Source organism: Equus caballus, chromosome 6, assembly GCF_041296265.1.
Source record: "Equus caballus isolate H_3958 breed thoroughbred chromosome 6, TB-T2T, whole genome shotgun sequence".
Lineage (NCBI taxonomy): Eukaryota > Metazoa > Chordata > Mammalia > Perissodactyla > Equidae > Equus > Equus caballus.
In genome coordinates, this window is record NC_091689.1 from 18964884 (window position 1) to 18977612 (window position 12729).

The following is a 12729-nucleotide window of genomic DNA, read 5'->3' on the forward strand; positions in this document are numbered from 1 at the left end:
GGCATACCATCTGGTGTTGGGGGGGTTTGAAAGGCCACAGAAGCAGCAAAGGGCAAGGATGCCTTAATGAGTGGAAGTGCCAGGGGACAGGAAGAATGGCCTGTTCACAAACAGCAAAGGAGGTGGGGAGTTGCCTGTCACTTGGGGAATGAGGCTCTTGGTAGCCTAAATAACTCCACCACTCATGAGCCATCAAAGCCACACTTCTACCGTGGAGGAGGTCCGAGGAGACCACTTCTGCTCCAGGGCTCATCTAACAACACAGATTCCTCCAACCTAGGATTTTAGCCCCAGCCTGGTCACTGATTTACTTGGTTACTGCAAGTCCCTTGCTATAATCCCTTAGTCTGCTTTTTTGACTTGTTAAAAGGAGAGTGATACCATATTAGAGGTTGAACCTATAAATCTGCTGATTTTCAATTGGTTTTGACCTACAAAAACATCAATTTCCTACGATTCCACCCTATAATTGTCCAACCTACCTTGCAAGGTGCAGAGAATAAATGAAAATTCTTGACGCATGAGCCAGAGGCTTACTGCCATGTACACAGCAGGCACTCGGTGAGGCTTGGTAAAAGTGAATGCTGGTTCCACAGCTAAGCAGACGTGAGCCCCTCCCTTACCCAGTTCTAGCAAAGCCAGTTGCATGGGGACAGGGTCAGGCAAAGCAGTTCTTCGAGGGAAATTCACATTCACCTAGCTCCTCCCGCATGTTTGCCCCTGCTCCCCACCCCCACCCGCATCCCCCCTAATAGCCAGAATCCAAATAGTCACGTCTAGTTTTCAGCTGTGGACACAGAGACGACTGCCTAAGACCATCCTCCAGACAGGGAAGAAGACTCCAGCGCCTAGATGTGGCACAGACCCAGCTCTCGCTGCGGCTGCTGCATCCGGGTTTTGTGGACTGAACAATCCCCTCGAGGGTAACCAGAGTTTAACGGATGTGCCGCAGGTAGAAGGCGCTCTCCTGCTCTATTTACGATGCCGCACAGTCCCTCCACCTCTCGGAGAATGTGGCACGAAGGAGGGGGTCGCGGCGGCAGCGGGCATAGAAACCCGTTCCTCCTCTGGGGCGAAGGGCGGCCGCAGGTCCGCGCCGCCATAAAGGCAGACGGCGGCGGGCGGGAGGGGACCGAACAAAGAGTTGGGACGCGTGGCCCTCGGGGACACCATTGTGAGTCTCTTGGATCGGCGCGCGCCCATCCTCGGGGAGAATCCCACCTCCACCCATTGGGACGCGTTGGGGCAGGGCGGAGACCCGCCGGACGCCTCCGCCGCGGCTGTGTACCTGGGACGGGATGGCGACCGCTGGGCAGCGGGAGGTGGCGCGGTGCCCCCGCCCTGTCCAGCACCTGCCCCATGTTTTTCCCGGCGAAAGGACAGGGATCCCGAGCTTCTCTCTCCCCTAAGGACAACTCGCTCGGGAAAGCCCCACAGGCCAGCGGCCAGACTGTCAGATGTGAAGGGGGATGCGGGCATGAGGCGTACAGGAGAGGGAGAGTAGGAAGGGCCCCAGCCCCGGGTGGCGCCCCGGCACTTGTGCCTCCTCCCGGCCGGGCAGCGGAGCCCGGGGCGCGGAGAGGCAGCCGGGCGAGTGCGTGGTACCCTCAGCAAAGGGGGGGGGGGGGGTCTCGCGGTGGTAATGGGGCGAGTTGGCCCCTGACCTAAGAAAACTAAGAAGGGCGACTCAGTCTCCCCTCTCGCCTCTGACTTCAAGCTCTAATGGACTTGACATCCGTCCCTCCTCCATGATCCCGGACTCCGGGTTTTCTTCGTTCCCTCATCGGCGGCCCCAAGAGACAGGCAGCGGAATCAGCCAATGGCAGGACGCAAAGCGTCAACTTTGTGTTCGCCCGCCACTCTCAGCCAATGTGTGCTCGTTTCTCCGGAGTCCCGCCTTCCGTGTCGGGCGCCCCCTGCTGGTAACATAGGGATGAACAGTATCTGTCGCCATCTTGTGTGTGGCACGGATATTTTTCTGGACCATCTTTCCACCTATTCCAAGCTTTCCTTCCACGCAGCTGGTTTCTCAGTTAGACAGCCGAGTGCGCTGGCAATAAGGAAAGTGTAAGCTACGGTTTTCGGGTCATCTGCGCAGTTTGGATCGCCGCGTCACGCCACGCTTGCCGAGCCCAACGCCATCTTGAGTGTGGCGTCTTGATGGTTCCCTTCTCGGGGCTCCGCGTGGTTCCCCAAATGGCGCCCTAAACTTCAAGGAGCCCCCAAGGACTAACCCAACTGGTCTAGGAGATGATTATTTCCGTCCAATAACCCTGCAATGTATAAGTTCATGTGCCCCTCGCAGCCCTGTAAGTGGAGTGGGAGCGGTGCAGATTCGATGGCCGGGCCCTGGAAAGAGGCTCCCTGAGGCTGTCGCGACGGCAGTGACCAACCGCTCGTGACAGGCACCGTCCGGAACCCTGGCGTTCGGGACCGCTGTGTGGCGCGACCCCCGCGGGCTATCCTGCTCGAGGGCAGGAGCCCGCACCGGCCCTAGCGCCCCCTCGATGCATGAGTGTCCGACTGTGTGTGCTTGGCAGGGAGCCCGCTCGTCGGCTGACTCGGGCGGCGGACGCCCGGGCTAGCGGTGGGCGACGGGGTCACCTCCCCAAGGGCTCGGGACGTCCGGGGCTGGGAAGGGGAGGTGGACGTGATAGAGACGGGGCGGACCAGGTGCGCGGATCTCGGCCTCGCGCCCTCATCGCTCGTCTTTGGGGTTTCCGCCCACATGCGCTGGGACAATTCTCGGTCGAAGGTGCCCAGGCGCGGTGGGCGGGCATCTCCGCGGGCACTGCGCTGGGCACCGCCCGGGGCGAGCGCAGCCCAGCACCGGGCCTTCCCCTCCCCCCTCGCTGGCAGCCGTCGCGAAGGCCGACCGCCGCCCCCTCTTCCCTCCCCCTCCTTCCCAGCAGTCGCGGGGAGGGGGAGGACCGGGGGACTGGGCGGGCAGCTTTGCCGCGCTTTGGCTTTCTGCGTCAGCAGCCCCAGCAAAACAGCGGCGGGAGCGCGCGCCCCGTGCGCGCCCGCGCGCCCCTCCCCCGCGGCCTCGGCGCCGCTGAGACCCGGCAAACTCAGGCCCTGAATGACAGTGCGGCCGGCGACTGCGCAGCGCGGGACGCACCAAGGCACTGCCGCTTTAAGCACGCTTGCCCATTGTTCGGAATCGAGCCAATGAGCGAGCGCCCGCTCCCTGCGCTCAGCCAATAGCCTTCGGGCAGGGGAGGCCGAGCGCCGCCCACTAATCTATATTAAAGGTTCTGGCGCCGCGTGAGTTCCCCACTGGCTGCTCTGAAAAGCCATCTTTGCATTGTTCCCGTACCCGGCACCCGCTCGCCGCAGCCACCTCCGCCGCGCGCCTCAGCCGCCGCCGACTCCGGCAGCTTTGTCGCCAGAGTCCTCGAACTCTCGCTTCCTTTTTAATCCGCTGCATCGGATCACCGGCGTGCCCCACCATGTCAGACGCGGCCGTGGACACCAGCTCCGAGATCACCACCAAGGTGAGGCTGGACGCCGCCCGCCCCTTCGGGCTCTGCGCGCCGCTGCCGCTGGAGCGGTGTTTGGCGCGCGGTGGCTGGGCTGCCCCGAGCCCGCTGCGGTTCCTTTCCGCGGGGAGGCCAGCCGTCCCGGCCTAGGCCCCCAGGCAGCCCACTCTTTGTGTGCGCGGGGGTGGGGGGGGGGCGGGAAACGCCGCGGGCAGACGTGATGCCCGTCGGGGAGTGGGCCGGGCGCCCTCGGGGACGCCGGGGGTGCGGACGCGGAGGCTGCGGGGCTGGTGGGGAGGCTGCTCCACGGCTCCTGAAACTTGTTTGTGAATGCCCTGAACAGCAGCGGGAGGAGCGGGGCCGGGCTGGGGTCGTCGGCCCGCCGGGCGCACGGAAATAACTTTGAAACTCGAGCGCGGTTGCAATCGGAAGTGTTGGGGGGGCGCGCGTGCGGGCGCGGGCCGGCTGCGGGAAGTGGCGGCTCCGCGGCGAGCGCCCGCCGGCGGCGCTGCTCTTTGTTCGGTGCCGGGCCGCCCGGTTTCGCGCCTTGCTGTGGGTCCGAGGAGGCTTATCTGGACTAAGCTCCGATAAGGCGGAGTGGGGCGGCGGGCCGGCCGGCCGCGACGTCGATTGTCTCCGCGGAGATGCGAAGGTTTTCATCTCCCGGGGTGCTCTCGGGGAGGCGGGGGTGGGCGTCCTGCGGGGGTGTTCGCTGGGAGCAGCCGCCCAGCTTCAGTAAATCACCAGCGGTGCCGGGCTTGGCTCAGGAGGCGAGCCCACGCGCCGGAGGGGAGGAAACGGAAAGTGAAGGAGCGGCGCGCCGGGGTGCCGATGGGCGCCCCCCGCGGCTGCCCGGGAGCACCGTGTGCGCAGCGCGCCGGGGGCGCCGCCGGCGAACAAAAGCTGTGGTCGCGGCTGGCCCGTGGCGAGGTCGAGCCGGGCGCCGAGTGTTGTCGGGCTCGGTGCTGTGGGCTCGTTGCCTTCGGTTTAGAGGTTCTGCGCGTTTGGCGCAGCTCCGCTCCTGCGCGCCGCGTCGGTCCTGCTGCTCGCGCCGGGGCGAGCGTCTCCGCCCTCGGCGGGAGCGCGGGCCTTGGAGGAGGACCGGCTTTTTTACTCTTTGGTCCTTGTCCGTACTCTTTTCGTTTTCCTGCGGGGATGGGTGCGAGTCACCTTGGCGTCTCCTTAACCTCAGTGCCCCTGGCGTCACTTCTGGCTCTGTCCCATGGGCGACTCCCCCAGCGGAGCGGAGTTTGCGACCCGCATCTCCGCAGGGGCTCCCGCCGGCCGCCTCTGGGCCCAGCCCGGGAAGTAGTTTGGGGAAGACGGCCGGCCTTCCCCTGTGCGGGCATCCGCGCTCGTTTTCTTCCGAGGTAATTTCTTGCTAGGGGCAATAAATCGCCCCGTGGAGCGCGTCCCCGACGGTCTCCGGCTGCGGGACTGCAAAAACCCCGCGGACTTCGGGGCGGCCTCCCGCGGGACTTTGCCCGCCAAATGCAGAGACGCGGCGGACGCATCTAGGCCCCCCGGGGTGGGGAGCTGGTGGGATGTCCGGAAGGACTGGCGCGCAACTCGCGCGCTCGGTGGGGCTATCGCAGCCCGCGGGCTCCGGGTCTCCAGGGTCAGGGGAGCACTCGGCAGCTCTGGGCCACGTGCTCCGCGCGCGCGGTGCGTGCCGAGGCCCGCGCGCAAAGCCCGCCGGGCGGGGGTTGCGCGCCTGCGCGCCGCGACCTCCCCGCCCCCACCCGCTCCCCGGGGCTTCGGCCGCCAGGGGGCGGGAGCGGGCGGCGCCGGGGTCCGCAGCGGGCAGTCCGGGGCGAGCGGGGCCAGCAGGTGCCCCGGGGCCTCTCGCCGGACCGTGCCGAGCGGTCCCCGAGCCTGGGCCTTTCGACGCCTGTTTGTGTTGGCGGCCGGTTCGGCCTCGCTGGGTGGAAAAAGTTACGGGGCTTCGGGGTGGCCGCGTGGTTCTGCTCTTTGGCATGCGGGCTGTGTGCGCCCCGAGAGGTGCGGTCCGATGGACACTGAGAGCCACGGCGGGGACAGGCGAGGGGCTGGGAGGGAGATGGGGCGCTCCAGGGTGCGCGGCGCCTGCTCCCCGTTTCCAGGCAGCGGTCTGTGACCTGCTGGGACAGCTGGCGGATGCAGGGGATTGGTGGGATTTGGGTTTCTCAAAGACATGCGCTTGCCGCGTTCTGGGGTCCTGGGCTCCTGTGGGCTTGGCGCTCGGGCTCAGCGAAGAGGCCTGGCTGGTGAGGCGGCCTCCCCAGCTCTGCCTGTTAGTTCCCGTCCAGTCCTTTCCCAGGCTGGTCCACCCACGGGAGTTCTCCCGCAGTTTCAGGGTCCTCCCTGTATTACTGGGTTTATTTATGGCGCATACCTGCCGCCTTCCAAGAGGGATTTGTGGGAGGCGGAGCTCCTGTTTCGAAACAAGTCTGTGATAGGTGTATGTGAGTGAAGTGTTCCTGGGCTCGTCCGCCCGGCCAGACGGGTTTGGGCCTGGGCACATGGCTCTTTTCCTAAGAAACCTAAGTTAAGGGGGCAGTGGGATCAGCTGTAGTGCGCCATCTTTAGTGTGTTTCTTTAGGGGTTGAGAAATGGCACGAAATCCTGACCACAGTCACACTGGGATCCTGGGGCCCTTTTAACTGGGTCTCCGGCTCAGCACGACGCACGTACCTGTAGTCCCGGGCCCCTTTGCCAGCCCTGGGTTGCTGAGAAGACTCATTGGCTCCCTTTTCCTTTTTGAAGGACTTAAAGGAGAAGAAGGAAGTTGTGGAGGAGGCGGAGAACGGCAGAGACGCTCCTGCTAACGGGAATGCTGTGAGTGTCCTTGCTTTTGACGTTTATCCGCTCCTGGCCGAGAACTTGTCATAGTCTGGTGTTGGGCTTAGTCCAGGTGGAGGCGGCGGCTGAGCTCTGGGGCAGGTCCTGTGTGCAGCTCTCCTGATAGAGCTTCCAGGGGATCAGCTGATGAGGGCCTCGGGGCTGAGGCCGTGGAAGCCTGGGGCAGGGTCTGGGGGAAGGGGTGATGCTCTGTCCTCTTTAATAACCTGGCGTGTTTTCTGTCGAGCAGAATGAGGAAAATGGGGAGCAGGAGGCTGACAACGAGGTAGACGAAGAAGAGGAAGAAGGTGGGGAGGAGGAGGAGGAGGAGGAGGAAGGCGATGGTGAGTAGCCTTGTCTGGCAAATGGGGAGGTATTGGGGGATCCTGGGGATGGGGGCGGGTGGACCACTTAGAACTGGCTTGCTCCTATGGAGTCGGAACTTTCTAATTTTTTATTAGTGATGTGGAGCCGTGCCCCACACATGCATGTTTGCTCCCACGGAACTGCCTTCCGTGTGCTGTTGTGCTGGTCTGTGGGTGCAGCGGCTTGGGCTCTTCTCCCCTGTGAGGCCGAGTGCCTGTATGGGTGGCGTGGGTGCCCTGACTGCCCCGTTTGTCAGGCCGCAGAGCCAGATCAGGGACACTCGACCCTGGCAGATGTCTTCCTGGGAGGTTCTGCAAGGAGCAGCCGCCCCCCATTCTGGCTGCCACTGGGTGTGAGCGGACGCAGGCTGAGGAAGGCAGTGTGGTTTACCTGGGATTTGGTTTCTCTCTAGGTGAGGAAGAGGATGGAGATGAAGATGAGGAGGCTGAGGCAGCTACGGGCAAACGGGCAGCTGAAGATGACGAGGTGAGTTCTGATTTGAGGAGGGGAGAGGGCTGGGGCGGGAGGCCCTAAATAAAGCTGGAGGGGCTGAGTGGGACCTACTGTTTGTACTTGGGGTTGTCTGTGGTCCTGAGTGGACCCCTCATGAGGAGGACCGAGGAGCATGGGGCCTCTAGCTGCCGGGGTCTGGTCCTTGTCTGTCCTGGCTCTGCCAGCAGGAGCTGAGGCAGTTGGTGGGTGGGCCCAGTGGGTTGGAGGGGACCTTGACAGTCTTTCCCTGCCCAGGACGACGATGTTGACACCAAGAAGCAGAAGACCGACGAGGATGACTAGACAGCAAAAAAGGAAAAGTTAAACTTAAGAAAAAGGCCTCCGTGACCTATTCACCCTCCACTTCCGGTCTCAGAATCTAAACGTGGTCACCTTCGAGTAGAGAGTCCGCCCGCCTGCCCACCGCAGGCAGTGCCACCCGCAGATGACACACGCTCTTCACCACCCAACCACAACCACAACGTGAATTTGCAACAGGGGAGGAAAAAAGAACCAAAACTTCTAAGGCCCTGCTTTTTTTCTTAAAAGTACTTTAAAAAGGAAAATTTGTTTGTATTTTTTATTTACATTTTATATTTTTGTACATATTGTTAGGGGTCAGCCATTTTTAATGATCTCGGATGACCAAACCAGCCTTCGGAGCGTCCTCTGTCCTACTTCTGACTTTACTTGTGGTGTGACCATGTTCATTATAATCTCAAAGGAGAAAAAAAACCTTGTAAAAAAAGCAAAAACAACAACAAAAAAACAATCTTATTCCGAGCATTCCAGTAACTTTTTTGTGTATGTACTTAGCTGTACTATAAGTAGTTGGTTTGTATGAGATGGTTAAAAAGGCCAAAGATAAAAGGTTTCTTTTTTTCCTTTTTTGTCTATGAAGTTGCTGTTTATTTTTTTTGGCCTGTTTGATGTATGTGTGAAACAATGTTGTCCAACAATAAACCGGAATTTTATTTTGCTGAGTTGTTCTAACAAAGCTGTCTCGAGCCTGGTTTTTCTGTTTGGGTTTCTTTAGGCCTGGGGAGGGGGCGAGGATGAGGAGGGGTGGATCTTGAACTGGCCCAGCTGATCATGGGGACAGTGCGCTGGAGACACCAGTTTGGGAGGGGTGGGCGTGCCTTCCGGCGACTGGGCGTGGTGGGTGGCCAAGGGTGACCGAGCTGCTGCTGCCGGGCCGGACACGGTGGGGGTCGCTGGAGTTAGGACCGAAGGAGCTGTTAACAAGTTCGGTCGCCTCCTGGTCGTACCAAGAACCTTTACCGATGTGGGACCACGTTGGTGCCAGGTGCTCTCGAAGGAGGTGTCCACGGCCCCGGGCACCCTGGCGGAACGGTGCGGGTGGGGCTGCCGTTCTGTGGGGCCTGGGGTGGGTGTTGGGCCGAGCGTACACCCGGGGGGAAGGTGCCAGAGACTCCGCCTGCCAGTGGGAGGACTGGCGGTTGCGGCCTCCCCTACAGGGGCCTCACCCGATTAGCTCGGCTGCGGAGTGGCTCCCCCTGGTGGTGGCATGTGGCATTTTCTGGTCCCTTAAGACGTATTTTCCAGGGCACCGGTGCGGTCTCGGCCTCATTCCCCCAGCTCTGACCTCCAGGAGAAACAAGTAGAGGGGTCCCTCGGTATCCGCCAGGAGTCGGCTCCAGGACCCCCTCGGTTACCAAAATAAGCGCATATTTAAGTCTCTTACATAAAATGGCGTATTTGCACATAATGTACGCACGTCCTCCCCTACACTTCAAATCATTTCTAGATTATAATAATGCCATATACATAGTTGTACTGTGGGGAATAATGACCAAGTTCATTATCCTACACGTTCAGTACGGTGCAGCATCGGTGCAGTCCCGGTGGACACGGAGGGCCGACTGCTTGGGCGGTCGGGAGGCCGGCCACCCGGCCTCGGGACCGGCCGGAGACGGTGAGTAGGCCGTTTAATTCTCAGGCAGGTTGTGAGCAGAGTCAGGAGAGCTAACTGAAGGAAGCGTGACCTCGAGCTCCAGTCCTCAGGGAGAGAGCTGACAGCCCACTCAGAACCTTCTGGGCTCCATGATGAGCTTCACAGGCCGAAGACCCCCGCGGGCATCCGTAGTGTGCGTCCTTGAACGGGGGTGTTTGTGCCGGTTCTCTAGGGGCTCAAGGAGGCTGGAGACCCCAGGCGTGGAGGGGCCGGGAGTCGGCTTCTGGCTTCTGACTTCGAGGTGGAGAGGCTGCAGGACCCACCCTGAGGGAGAAGCTGTGTTGGCCCTGAGAATGCAGAGGTGTGGGCCTGCTGCCACCTCTGCCACCAGCTGGGTGACCCTGGGCCTCCTTCTCCCTCCTGAACGCGGTCTTAAAGACGCCTCTCTCTGATGTCACGGGATCCAAGTGAGGTACTCATGGGCGTGAGGAAAGCAGGGTCAGAATCCGGGGGCACTTTCCCCAGCCTCCAGTGCCCCTGAGTCTGTCCCACAGGCAGGGGGAGCTGTGGGCAGAGGAGGGGGTGGGGGGCCGAGAAGCCATTCCCCCCCCCCCCCCCCCCGCGCTCCCCGCCCCGCCAACCCTCTGGCCATGTGGACGTTCCTTCCCTCACCTTTGAGCTGACTGGGGTGGGGCACACACTGCTTTAAAATAAGAAAGAGCCCCTGGGACCCCAGACCCTTCTGGGGCGGGGCCGGGGGAGGGGGTGGGGGACGACACACATTGTGGGGTTTCATCCACCCCCCTCCCCTGCCTTCCTCTCTCCCTCCCTTCCTCCCTCTCAGGCCACCACTATTTGCATTAAGGAGTCGTCTGTCATCAAAACGCTTGCAGTGGGGAGAGGCTTGGGGGCACAAAGGTTAACAAGGGATGAGCACGAGGACAAGGGACTGACATAGCAGGGAGGGCTTCCCTGGGGAGGTGGCACTGAAGCTGAGGCTGGAAGGGCCAGGAGGATGAAAAAGGAGGTGCAGGGAAAGTTTAGGGGGCAGGAGCAGTGTGTGGACAGGCCCCGATGCAGGAGGGTGGTGAGGGTGCAGGGGTGAAGGGGCAGGCCAGGTACCAAGGTAGGATTTGAGGAAGCTCTGGAGGAATTTTAAGCAGGAAAACTCTGGAAAGCACTGAAGAGGTATCTGCAGAGGTGGGGGCCTGGGTTAAGAGGAGGTGCTGGGAGGCAGAGAGACGGGTGCATGGAAGACCACACGGGGTAGGGTGTCAGCACTGAGGGATGGGTTGGATGTTGGAGGCAGGGCCCACCAAGGATGCCCTGGGCTCAGGCTTGAGCCCTCCAGCACAGGGAGGGGCTGTTTACCACAGAGAAGGGGCAGGAGATGGAGGTCTGGAGCCGCCTGGCAGCCTCACTGCATTGAGGTGAACTGTCAAACGATGTTGGGGGCCCAGGTCTGGAGGGCGGGAGGGAGGCGGGGCTGGGCCAGAGTAACAGAGGCCAGGGTGTGAACAAGGCAGGCCAGGGTGAGAGCACAGCAAGAAGAGACAAAGCTCAGGGCACACCAGGGAGCACACTGAGCTGGGCACTGTCCCTCTGCCCCACCTTCCTTACTCATCAGCCACATCAGCCTCCTCATGTCTATGGCAAGCGTGGTCCTCCCTCAGGGCCTTTGCATATGCTACTTCTGCCACAGAAATGCCTGGCTCCCAGACTTCTCATGTCTGGCTCCATGTTACGTCTCAAAGCCAATGTTATCTCTGTAGGGAGCCCTTCTCTGGTCCCTAATCTAAAGAAGGCCCTCCCCAATTCTCTCCCTTGGCCACATAGCAATTCTCACAAAAAAGAGGAGTTTGTATATTTATTTACCTGTTTGTGTGTTTTTTGGCCCCACTGAAGTCAGGGGCCACTTCTTATTCACCACGTTTCCCTTCAGACGGTCAGTATTCTGTCCATTCCCTTAATTTGTTCATTCATTCATTCATTCATTCATTCATTCGTGTATGTACCGAGTGTTCTCTCTGTGCCAGCCATGGTTCTAGGCTCCAGAGACAGAGAAAGGAGCAAGAGAGACGAGGCCCCTCCTGACACGGCAGGACACCTCCGCGTGGCGGGACACCATTCCACACCTTGTCTCCCCCACATCTGTGGTTTCCGCCAGGCGCCACGTTCTGGGGGCTCCCAGGTGCTGGAGCTGTGGAGGGAGACACAGTGTGGGGTGCCCTCCCTGGCCGCTCAGGCCCCAGGCCCGTCTCCCACGGAGCTGTCTCCAAACCGCGGCCAGGGTCAGGGTCAGACCCAGGCTTTGGTAGGAGCGACCCTGTGACCCTGTGTGCCCACCCCATGGCCCTGCACAGGCTGGCTGCTGGTCTCTCAAGGCCGGACTGGCCGGCTGCTCTCTGTCCCGCTGCCAAGGGCAGCTCCGTCCTGTGGATGTTCCCAAGGCCCAGTGCCACGGGGTCTCCAAGGCAGGAGAAGGGGCGAGGAAGACCACACAGCAGGCAACGCCCGGGGCTGGGACCAGGTCTAATGCAGCTCCCTCAGGCTGAGGCCCACTCAGAACTACTACCTCCCGAAAGCCCCAGAAAGGAGGCGAGGATCTTAGCCATGCCCAGACGCAGACGTGGCAGCCATGTTAATATGGGGCGAGTAACTGGATTTTGCTGGGCCTCCATCTCCTCCTCTGCACAGTGGGAGCAATGGCATGAGGCCTGAGCCAAGGGCCAGAGCTGCCTGTCTTAGGGTCCCACGTCGGTGCTGAGCTCGTTGTACCCTCTGTCCCACCGGCATGGCCTTGCCCCACCAAAGCTTTGGCCTGGAACAGCCAGGGCTTTTCAGCAGAACCCGCTTTCCTCTAGTCCTGATTTATCACTGCCTGGCGACCTGTCTTCGGGGTCAAGGGTCACCCGGATGGGACTCCCAAATTTGCCTCCAGGGGCAAGGACTGGGCCACCCAAAGAGCCAAAGTTGGAAGATTTGCAGGGGACGGGCGCCCTCTGGTGGACACAGAGGAACTGCAGGGGGCTCCCCTGGGTTTTGCTCAGACCAGGAAAGAGTCCTTGAATGGGCCCTGGCCCCAGAGGACATGGCCACCCCCTCCCCGCAACAAGACCTTCCTCTGTCTCTGTGGCTGGAACCCCAGTTAGATGTGCGAGTCAGTGGCATTTCCCAAGTCTTCCCTCTGAGCAGCTGATGGCCCATCCCAGGAATCTGGTCCTTCTGTTCCTGGAGGGAGACCCCAGGCCTCCCCAGAGCCAGAGCTGAGGCCGAGTCAGCTCCTCCGGAGTCACGGGCCATCTCTGGGTTCTGGGTTCCTAGGCTCCCTCTTGCTTAGCTCTGTTCAAATGCTCGGTGTGCACAGTGCCCTCCCAGGGCAGGCCAGCTCTAGGTCATCTCTGGGCCCTATTGTAGGACTCTTCACACTGGCCGCTGCCCTGAGTGCAGCCCCAGGGCCTTCAGCTGCTTGGAATTGGGGACTGGGGGTGGGGGCTCCCAGCTGCACTCCCTGGCACTCTCTACCCCAGGCCTGAGGGTCAGGATCTGGTGCCACCTCTCCTCTACTGCCATCACTGGCCCAGGGTCCAAAGGCCTCCTGGATCTGAGTCCTTCCAGGGCCCCGACGGCTGGCATCCTCCTACCAGGTCTCCT

The 12729-nt window shown here is 61.4% G+C and overlaps 1 protein-coding gene and 1 non-coding gene across 3 annotated transcripts; both read left to right on the forward strand.

The window, feature by feature from the left end:
- The first annotated feature begins 990 nt into the window (after positions 1-990).
- PTMA (prothymosin alpha) lies at positions 991-8157 on the forward strand. Of its 2 annotated transcripts, XM_070270660.1 has the most exons (6): positions 991-1174; positions 1718-3497; positions 6228-6299; positions 6553-6646; positions 7081-7154; positions 7416-8157. In XM_070270660.1, exons 2-6 carry the CDS (start codon positions 3453-3455, stop codon positions 7461-7463), a joined length of 333 nt encoding a protein of 110 aa, XP_070126761.1. In that variant the 5' UTR covers positions 991-1174; positions 1718-3452; the 3' UTR covers positions 7464-8157. The 2 variants fall into 2 exon arrangements, with proteins under 2 accessions (XP_070126761.1, XP_001498484.3); XM_001498434.7 differs by lacking the exon at positions 991-1174 and having other exon boundaries at positions 1621-3497.
- On the forward strand, positions 2612-2756 carry MIR8978 (microRNA mir-8978). Its single transcript, NR_127984.1, has one exon. It is a non-coding gene; the product is annotated as a microRNA mir-8978 (primary transcript).
- Positions 8158-12729: the final 4572 nt, after the last annotated feature.